At 40.7% G+C, this 9,916-nt stretch overlaps 2 protein-coding genes and 1 pseudogene across 2 annotated transcripts; 1 reads left to right on the top strand and 2 right to left on the bottom strand.

Annotated features, from left to right (window-relative positions):
- Positions 1-328: 328 nt before the first annotated feature.
- On the bottom strand, positions 329-3,227 carry LOC143413604 (serine/threonine-protein kinase pim-1-like). The gene is made up of 9 exons (XM_076876861.1): positions 2,996-3,227; positions 2,371-2,607; positions 2,120-2,245; positions 1,902-1,996; positions 1,716-1,763; positions 1,413-1,631; positions 1,143-1,323; positions 886-1,056; positions 329-796 (listed from the first exon to the last, which is right to left on the bottom strand). The coding sequence occupies exons 1-9, from the start codon at positions 3,054-3,056 to the stop codon at positions 705-707; spliced, it is 1,230 nt and encodes a 409-aa protein (XP_076732976.1). The 5' UTR covers positions 3,057-3,227; the 3' UTR covers positions 329-704.
- A 1,479-nt stretch (positions 3,228-4,706) lies between these two features.
- Positions 4,707-6,869, bottom strand: LOC112431311 (tripartite motif-containing protein 16-like). The gene has a single exon (XM_024799873.2). It carries the CDS (start codon positions 6,835-6,837, stop codon positions 5,176-5,178), a length of 1,662 nt encoding a protein of 553 aa, XP_024655641.2. The 5' UTR covers positions 6,838-6,869; the 3' UTR covers positions 4,707-5,175.
- Positions 6,870-8,513: 1,644 nt separating this feature from the next.
- LOC112436406 (tripartite motif-containing protein 29-like) lies at positions 8,514-9,700 on the top strand (annotated as a pseudogene).
- Positions 9,701-9,916: the final 216 nt, after the last annotated feature.

The raw sequence follows: 9,916 nt of genomic DNA, 5'->3' as shown, positions 1-9,916 counted from the left end.
CATTTAAGCTATATAGTTCCCGCTGTGATAACTCTGCTATGAATGCCTCTTATTAACTTTTATGCTTTTACAACCCACTATGAGCAAACACTCAGCAACAGTGGGAAGGAAGAACTCCCTTCTTGAAGGAAAAAACCTCTGGTAGAACCAGGAAATCTGTCTAAACTAGTTGGGGGTTAGAGCAACAGATGCAAGTCTTCAGATCATTTGCAGTGTGACTGTCTTTGTGCACACTTTAACCTGATTCAGTTTTCTTATTTGTCAAAATGCACCATGGGTAAAAACAAAACAAAACAAAATAGTAATGAAGGAGAATCCTCAGCAAAGATGAATTAAACAAGTTTTATTTTGATCAAATTTTACTTTAAGTAAAACACATCTTTATTTGATGACTTTAATGTCATCAAATAAAGACAGTTTTGATGGAGCTCCTGACCCAGCCCAAGCTCTCTATGAAGACGAGGAAAAACTCCCCAGGGGGCCAGATCGATGGGAAGAAACCTCGGGAAAGCCCATTCAAAGAGAGATCCCCTTTCCTGGGATGGCTGGGGGGGTTACAGGAACTCCAAAAAAGCTAAATTTTTATTTATTTATTTTTTAAGATTGACCCATTCTATCTATTCCTGTCCAACAGAAAAAAGAAAGGAAGTTACTACAGCGTATCATACTTATATGATAAGGTGTGAATTGTGTGTTTGTGTGTGTTATCTTAGCCAGGGGTGAAGCTGGAGCTCCTCCAGTGTTGGGCGCTTCTCCGGGACTAAAGCTAAACATGCGTCCAAGAAATCCCGGCATTCTTGAAAGAAAGAAAAGATCAAAAAGATGAAGATGATAGTTCTAGTGATCCAAGGCATCAGTGAATCTGGAAGTGTGAAGTTTTCTTACCTGTGGACAGACGCTTTTTGATGCTCAGTTGCTTTGTGAGGAACCTCGCGGTACTAAAGTATCGTGCATGAAGCGCTTCATACAACACCACTCCCATTTGCCACACCGTGGTGGGTCCACACCTGTAGCAGCTCCTAATGTACCACTCGGGAGGGATGTGAAGAGGAGTGCCTAACAAACAGACACAATTGCAATTTCTTCTAAAACAAAAGACACAAATTGTTACATCTGTGAAAAGCAGGAGCAGAATATGTTACCATAGAAGATGCGATACAGAGATCGCTGCTTAACAAAGCAGCTCAGTCCAAAGTCAATGATGCGAACTCGAGGCACATCTGAGCCGGTCTCAATCAGAATGTTTGGTCCCTTGATGTCCCGATGAAAGATGTGTTTATCCTCAAGTTCCTTTACAGCATCAACTAGTTGCTTCAGAATGACCTGGAAAAGATGAAAAACACAATAATGAGTTAATGCTTTTCTGCCTTGATTGAATGCTGTACAGTCTAAGGCTCTCCCAGTCAACCTACCTTGGCCTTGTCCTCTGTTAAAGTTCTTCCATGTTCTGCTTTGTATTTTTGCAGGTCCACAGCGGGGACAGGTCTCTCCAGCACCAGGATCAGCTCTTTGCCAAGGTCGAACCACTCCAGCAAGGACACAGGTGCAGATATTCCCACTGACCCTTCTGCTTCACCTGCAAGTTTAACCATAATGGCCACTTCCACTGAGAGCTTCTTCCCGCTTTCATCCTGAAATATTACAACAAAGTGGATGATGAGGAACGCCGCATTCAATCCAGTAATGTAAAACTGATTCAAGTGTTGGACGCTTACCGCCACTTTGCAGTAGACTTTATTTTTGGGAATGTGTTTGATGGCAACCTAGAAGACACAGAGCATTGGTGAGCATTTCCTCAGTATGACATAATGAAAGGTGGAAACACAGCAGACGTCTCAGTTTACGATATTATCCATTATCTGCGTTACTGCCTGTCTTACTACCATCATCTGAACACTTACTGGAAAACGATCTTCTATCCGGTAGCCAGCAAACACTGCTCCGCAGCCTCCTTCTCCGAGCTGGTGCTCCTCCACATATCTGGCTTGGAATTCACCTGAACAGACAAAACAACAAATCTTGTTTTATTACAGCTGTGACACAAATTACTCTCCTCTGTAGCCTAAATGTTCCTTTTGCCCTTCCCCTGAATATAAAACCCAAGCTGCTTGCTACTTACGTTTTTGGTCTGCCACTGATTTTTTGTCCTGGTCCACATTCCTTTTTTTTTTCTTGGGTGGCTCTCTGTTGTCTCCCGTGGCCTTTCTTTTGCCATGTTTTGCGCACACCTGTTTGTTGTTCAAGTCTGGAGATGTGGAAAACACCAAAAGCACATCAGCTCACTGGATGATAGACACAAACACTAAACACTAATATCTTAAACCTAGCAACCACACTTAATCTACCCCCTTATTCAACTAATTAGCCTACCTTTACCAGAGTCCAACAAGGAGGATGCTTGCTCCTTGTCACCGCTCATATGGTGGAGAAGTTTAGCCTTCTTTGCTTTCTTTGTTGTGCCCTCTTCATCTTGCACAACCTTGCGCTTCACTCCTTTGACCACATCTGAGCTGGTGGAAGGACCAGCCTGCTCAGCGACCCTCCTCCTTTTCATTGGGGTCTTCTTTTCAGGACTGGCCTTTCTTTTAGCAGTCCTGCTCTTACAATCTATAAACGACAACAACACAGTGGTGAAAAAGAGTCCCCGACATCAGGACTGGAAGCAGTTTGATGGCAAAGAATTTGAAATTGCTTTTGCTTAAATTATCACAAGTTTATTCTTGGGATAAAAAAACTGACCAGTGCGAATTGATACTAGGTTTACTAAGTCTTACATCTTGATGACACTTGTTGGTCTGTTTTTACTGTTGAGTCCAAGAATAAACTTATTACATTATTTTACCAAAAGACCGGTAACCTTTCTTTGATTAGACATCTTGTATTAAAGCTATTTTCAATCAAACATATGATTCAATTGCTCTAAAAATGATTCACACAGTGTCAACATTTCTAGGATTTGGATTTTACCAGGATTTGATTTTATTATTTTACTTACCTTGATCTCCTGAATCTTTCTTAACGGCTGGAGTGGTAATTTTCCTTGTTTCCTTTTTCATTGTAATTTCAGAGAACTTTTAAACTCGAAAATGTAAACCGTAATGAGTTAATATTGAGTTAATACTCCTTCAAATGTGCGCCCTTCAAATGCTTGACTTTTCTAACTGAATTCTGTAAGTGAGCTTTATAAGTAAACTCTGGAAACTACGGCAACACAACATAGAATCTTGCCTTTCAGTGACTTCACTGACTGCCAGTAGTTCAAAGTAGTTCACAGAAAAACACTCTGGCAGACAAAGCCATAATATTTCATATAATTCAATCATTTCATATCAATTAAACAGTTTCTTTCATTATCTTTCATCGTTTGTATAAAGACCTCATGTATGGATGACAGTATGAAGATTTGTGGTTGACCACACACTAATAAACACAGTGTCAGCTACATTGTCATCTGATTTAAAGTATTTATTATTGTACATTTAACTGTCATGGTAGTGAGTCTGTGACCCAGTGTTTTGTGTTTGTTCATTTATATTCATTGATTATTCTTATGTATGTTTTTGGTTCTCTTTATTGTTTTCTTCTTGTGTTATATTCTTAGGCTTTAGGTTTCTGTTACTTTGCCTTGCCCCTGTGTCCCACGTGTCATGTCTAGTCACTCTTCTTTCCATGTTCCCCAATTTCTCCCCAGTCAGTCATGTCTCTGTGTCAACTCTGTGTCTTTGTAAAAGTCTCTTGTTTGCTGTTTTACTTTGATAGTCTTGTGTGCTATGTTAGTGTTTTCATGTCTGTGAAGGGTCTCAGTCATCTAGGTCATCGTAGTCTAAGGAGTTTGGAAAGAAAGCGTCTGGACTTGAAGTTGCTTGAAGATGTTTCACCTTCTCGGATGAAAAGAACTTCAACTTTGCTTGAACGTCTTCAAGCAACTTAAAGAAGTCCAGACGTTTTCTTTCTAAGCTCCTTAGACTATGTTAGTGTTTTCAGTTTTCCTTCCCCATGGTCTTGTTGTTTGTGATTTCTCGCAGCTGTGCTCTCATCCTGTGTCTTATTCCCTCATTTATCCCTCTGTGTATTTAAGCCCATTGTTTTCCTCTGTTTGCTGTTGGGTTGTCTGTGTATCATCCATGACAATTAAATGAAATAGCAAATGCAACTACAATTTCAATGAGATTCATTCCTGGCATTCTACTGCGGTGGCTGAAAGTAGACACCAAGCATTATCACTGTAACTGATGTAAATATTGGACTTGAAGGGGATTCATCTGATAGACTGATGCAAACATTACTGTGAGGAAAATTTTGAATCTCCCAATTTTCTTTTTTTCTGAAAGAAAGAAAGTTGGTTACTGTATCACATTTGTATGGCAAGATGTGAATTCAGTATGCGTGTGTGTTTGTGTCAGAGAGGAGTTTATCTGAGCCAGGGGTAAAGCAGGAGGTCCTCCAGCATTGGGCACTTCTCCAGGACTTTGTTAAAACTTGTTTTCAAGACGTCTGAAATGAAAGAAGGACAAGAGATATCGAGATGATAATTCCAGTGATCCAAGCGATCACATTGATTTTCTGCAAAATTTTCTTTTTGAGAATCATTCGGCTGGGCAGGGGGTATAACACATCTGCAATGCAGCAGTTATTCTCTCAGATTAGTTTCATATTTTCTGCATCAGATTTGAGTGAGATCCTGGAATGAAGACAGAAGAAAAGACTTTGTTCAAAGTTTGATTTATAGTCAAACCTTCCAGTTTATTCACACAATAAAACATCAACACAATATATGAATTCATTCATTAAAATCACAGTTTTTCCTCATTTGTTTGATGATTTTGACAAACACAAACACAAACACACACACATGGTCTGCCATACTCATGAAGAGAAATGTCGACATTTTTCAAGACAAATATTCCAGAAACATTTAGAGGATAGAGAAGTTTACATTTTGATGTGGAGAAATATTTTAGTAAATCAAAATGATGATGAGCAGTGATAGCCTCCATAAACAGTCACAGGAAAGATCTCCTTTAAAAACTCAGAAACATCAAGAGAACAACTAGAAGATGTGGAGGTACCACCCATAATGTTTGACTGACAGCTGATCTCTGTGCAGAAATGATGGAGAGAAAATAAAATGAAACTAAAATACAGATTTAAACCCACAATATGAAAGACTTCAGTCTATTTGAGCTTAATCAACTCAGCAGTGGCTCCATAATTATAGTAAACCAACAGTCCAGCATAGAGCGGCTGAGTGAATGTGGTCTGGACTCTGTGGAGGAGAGTCATGGTTTCAGAGACGCTGTAGAAGGACAAAATACCTGCTCTGTGATCCAGGTACACTCCTACTCTGGAGGAACGAGGACCTGAGACAGGAGTTTGGATGTTGTTGTACAAAAATGTAAAACTGTTGTTGTAACACTCTAATGCCCAAGATTTGTCATTACATCCAAATTCAGATTCATCTCCTTTTCTTCTGATATTCTTGTAAGTGACTGCTACATAAACTCCTCCCCCTCTCCACTCCACCTCCCAGTAACAACGTCCAGTCAGACTCTCTCTACTCAGAACCTGAAACCACCAAGTGAATCTGTCTGGATGATCAGAATAAGACTGTTGTTGAATCACTGCTTGCACTTTTCTGTTCCCCTCTGATAATAACAGCTTTTTGTTTGCTGTGATTGGATCCAGTGTGATTTCACATGAATATTTTAAGAATCCAGCTCTGGTCTTTGGCTCTGGTGGATCTGACAGTGAAACATCCACTTCAGTGACTGTCAGTGAGATGTTTGTCCATTGCTCTCTCAGAATGTCCTGTAGTTTATCTCTGACCTCTGACACAGCTGCTGTCACATCCTCAAAGTAGCTCAGAGGACGGATATTGATGCTGGATGAGTCTGTAGACTCACTGAGTGCTGACAGTGAGGGGTAGTTGTGTAGAAACTGGATGTGATCCTCTGTGTGTGAGAGCTGCTTCAGCTCAGCATCTTTCCTCTTCAGCTCAGTGATCTCCTGCTCCAGCTTCTCCTCAAGCTCTTTGACTCGACTCACTTCAGTTTCCTGCTGGGATCTGATCTGCTGCTTCACATCAGAGCTTCTTTTCTGGATGAGATGGATCAGCTCAGTGAAGATCTTCTCACTGTGCTCCACTGTTTGATCAGCAGACTGATTGATGGCCTCCACATCATGTTGAAGCAGCTTCACATCTTTCTCTCTGTCCTGGATTCTCTGCTGGATGTTTTGTCGACTCACCTCCAGCTCTCTCTGCCTCTCAGTCCTTTCTGCTGCAGCTGAGACTGTGTCGTGGCCTTTATGTTCATCCACAGGGCAGAGATAACAGATACTCTGCTGATCAGTACGGCAGAACATCTTCATCACCTCATCATGACGAGAGCAGATGTTCTCCTGGAGCTTCTTGGAGGGCTCCACCAGCTTGTGTTTCTTTAACTGAGCTGCTACATAATGAGGCTGAAGGTGTTTCTCACAGTAAGAGACCAAACACACAAAACAGGACTTGAAGGCTTTCATTTTTCTTCCAGTGCAGACATCACAGGCCACATCTTCAGGTCCAGCATAGCAGTGATCAGCAGGAGCAGCTTGGAGTCCAGTCTTCTTCAGCTCCTCCACTAAATCTGCTAACATGGTGTTTTTCATCAGGACAGGCCTCGCTGTGAAAGTCCTCCGGCACTGAGGGCAGCTGTAGATTTTCTTCTTATCCTCTTCATCCCAGAAGCTTTTAATACAGTTCATGCAGTAGCTGTGTCCACAGGGAATAGTCACTGGATCCTTCAGTAGATCCAAACAGACTGAACAGCAGATTTTTGTTTGATCCATTTGATTCATGTGCTGTGCCGTTTCACCGTCTCTCAGTGACTGTCAGACAGCTTGACTTCCTCTGAACAGAAACTACCTCTGTGCTCTGAAGGGAAACAGATCTCTGCTCTTGTTCACCTTTAGACCCATCCTGATACAGACACATCTGTGAAGGGAGATATATTCTTACAGAGCGACCAAGAGCCAATCACAAGATGCAGGGTGTGGTATGTGTGATTACATCATGCAGTAACAAGTCTGACCCAGTTAAAGTTTAATAGTTTATCTTTACTTGGTACTTTGAAATGTGACAGTCAACACTCAGTGAGTTCATTCATTCGGTTTAGCTCTTCTGAAGTTCAGCACCATCTTTTTCAACCAATCAGAAGCCAGTATTGTAGAGAGTTCATATTTCTTTTCATGCAATTGAATAATTTTGAATGTTTAGGTGAATATTTATATTTAGAGTATTTTCTCGATCAGTGTCTTCAGTCCTGACCCTGAGTGCGTACGTTTAAAAATAAAGTGATATAACTTCTTTTACATTACTGTGAACTTCTTGTACAGTTTGACAGCTGATTGTTGTCGTGTTTGTAGTCATATGAAGATCGTTTCCTAAAGAGGACTGAACAGTCATTTAGCCTCTGGCTCCATCCATGAATCTGATGTTTGCTGTATAATCTGTGCTGTTAATAGTGTAATGGAACATATAATTTGCACATATAATTTCATATGTAATTATGATGATCTTTACCCATTAAGATTTTAAATGAACGATAAACAAAGGCCAAGAAAACTGAGTTAAACTCCTGAGTCTACTATATATTTGCACCATGAAGAAATGAATTGTTTGAAACAGTAATAAATAATCAAATATATCAAATGATCATCAATATTTAAATGAAAGCAAGCATTGCACCAAACAAAACAACAATTCAACAGACAGTTCTATAAAACTGTGGATGATTCAAAGTGCTGCTATAACTGCACAACAAAACTGCAGTGAGAAAAGCTTTGGATGTTCAGTTTAGTTATAATGACAGTTAAACAACTAAAATACTCGATTAAGTAGGTGAGAAAAAGTTACATTTACTGGATCAGTTTAAGACCAAAATACATTTGAATGAATTACTGACATGGACACTTTGTGAAAAATTACTAAACAGTTCAGGCAAAATTTTACTAAAACCTTGAATTAAACTTGAAAGTTTTCATTTAAACTCCACAGTGACTGTGTACACAGGAAAGACTACAAAATAATGTTTGTTTGTTTGTTTTTGTAAACACTGTGGACTGATCTGCATTTGTTGTTGCTAAATTTAAATATTTGTTACTATTTAATGATCATAATCTCATTTGAACATAGGTTTGATTTAGTGGAGTCAGTTGTTCCCATGCATCATTCTGTAAGTGTGAGAATGAACTAAGATTAGAAAATGTCAAAATATAAAGTGTCATTTATTTTTATTCATCACAGCATCCTAAACTTTGCTGAACTTTTTGAAATATAAAATGAACTCACTGAGTGTTGACTGTCACATTTCAAAGTACCAAGTAAAGATAAACTATTAAACTTTAACTGGGTCAGACTTGTTACTGCATGATGTAATCACACATACCGCACCCAGCATCATGTGATTGGTTCTTGGTCGCTCTGTAAGAATATATCTCCCTTCACAGATGTGTCTGTATCAGGATGGGTCTAAAGGTGAACAAGAGCAGAGATCTGTTTCCCTTCAGAGCACAGAGGTTGTTTCTGTTCAGAGGAAGTCAAACTGTCTGACAGTCACTGAGAGACGGTGAAACGGCACAGCACATGAAGCAAATGGATCAAACAAAAATCTGCTGTTCAGTCTGTTTGGATCTACTGAAGGATCCAGTGACTATTCCCTGTGGACACAGCTACTGCATGAACTGTATTAAAAGCTTCTGGGATGAAGAGGATAAGAAGAAAATCTACAGCTGCCCTCAGTGCCGGAGGACTTTCACAGCGAGGCCTGTCCTGGAGAAAAACACCATGTTAGCAGATTTAGTGGAGGAGCTGAAGAAGACTGGACTCCAAGCTGCTCCTGCTGATCACTGCTATGCTGGACCTGAAGATGTGGCCTGTGATGTCTGCACTGGAAGAAAAATGAAAGCCTTCAAATCCTGTTTAGTCTGTTTGACATCTTACTGTGAGAAACACCTTCAGCCTCATTATGTAGCAGCTCAGTTAAAGAAACACAAGCTGGTGGAGCCCTCCAAGAAGCTCCAGGAGAACATCTGCTCTCGTCATGATGAGGTGATGAAGATGTTCTGCCGTACTGATCAGCAGAGTATCTGTTATCTCTGCTCTGTGGATGAACATAAAGGCCACGACACAGTCTCAGCTGCAGCAGAAAGGACTGAGAGGCAGAGAGAGCTGGAGGTGAGTCGACAAAACATCCAGCAGAGAATCCAGGACAGAGAGAAAGATGTGAAGCTGCTTCAACAGGAGGTGGAGGCCATCAATCAGTCTGCTGATCAAACAGTGGAGCACAGTGAGAAGATCTTCACTGAGCTGATCCATCTCATCCAGAAAAGAAGCTCTGATGTGAAGCAGCAGAGCAGATCCCAGCAGGAAACTGAAGTGAGTCGAGTCAAAGAGCTTGAGGAGAAGCTGGAGCAGGAGATCACTGAGCTGAAGAGGAAAGATGCTGAGCTGAAGCAGCTCTCACACACAGAGGATCACATCCAGTTTCTACACAACTACCCCTCACTGTCAGCACTCAGTGAGTCTACAGACTCATCCAGCATCAATATCCGTCCTCTGAGCTACTTTGAGGATGTGACAGCAGCTGTGTCAGAGGTCAGAGATAAACTACAGGACATTCTGAGAGAGGAACGGACAAACATCTCACTGACAGTCACTGAAGTGGATGTTTTACTGTCAGATCCACCAGCAGAGCCAAAGACCAGAGCTGAATTCTTAAAATATTCATGTGAAATCACACTGGATCCAAACACAGCAAACAAATGTCTGTTATTGTCAGAGGGGAACAGAAAAGCAACAGCAGTGATTCAACAACAGTCTTATTCTGATCATCCAGACAGATTCACTGACTGGTTTCAGGTTCTGAGTAGAGAGAGA

The sequence above is a fragment of the Maylandia zebra genome, linkage group LG18 (genome assembly GCF_041146795.1).
Source record: "Maylandia zebra isolate NMK-2024a linkage group LG18, Mzebra_GT3a, whole genome shotgun sequence".
Taxonomy (NCBI): domain Eukaryota; kingdom Metazoa; phylum Chordata; class Actinopteri; order Cichliformes; family Cichlidae; genus Maylandia; species Maylandia zebra.
The sequence above is the reverse complement of the archived record's forward strand: the minus strand, read 5'-3'. Positions and strand labels throughout refer to the sequence as shown.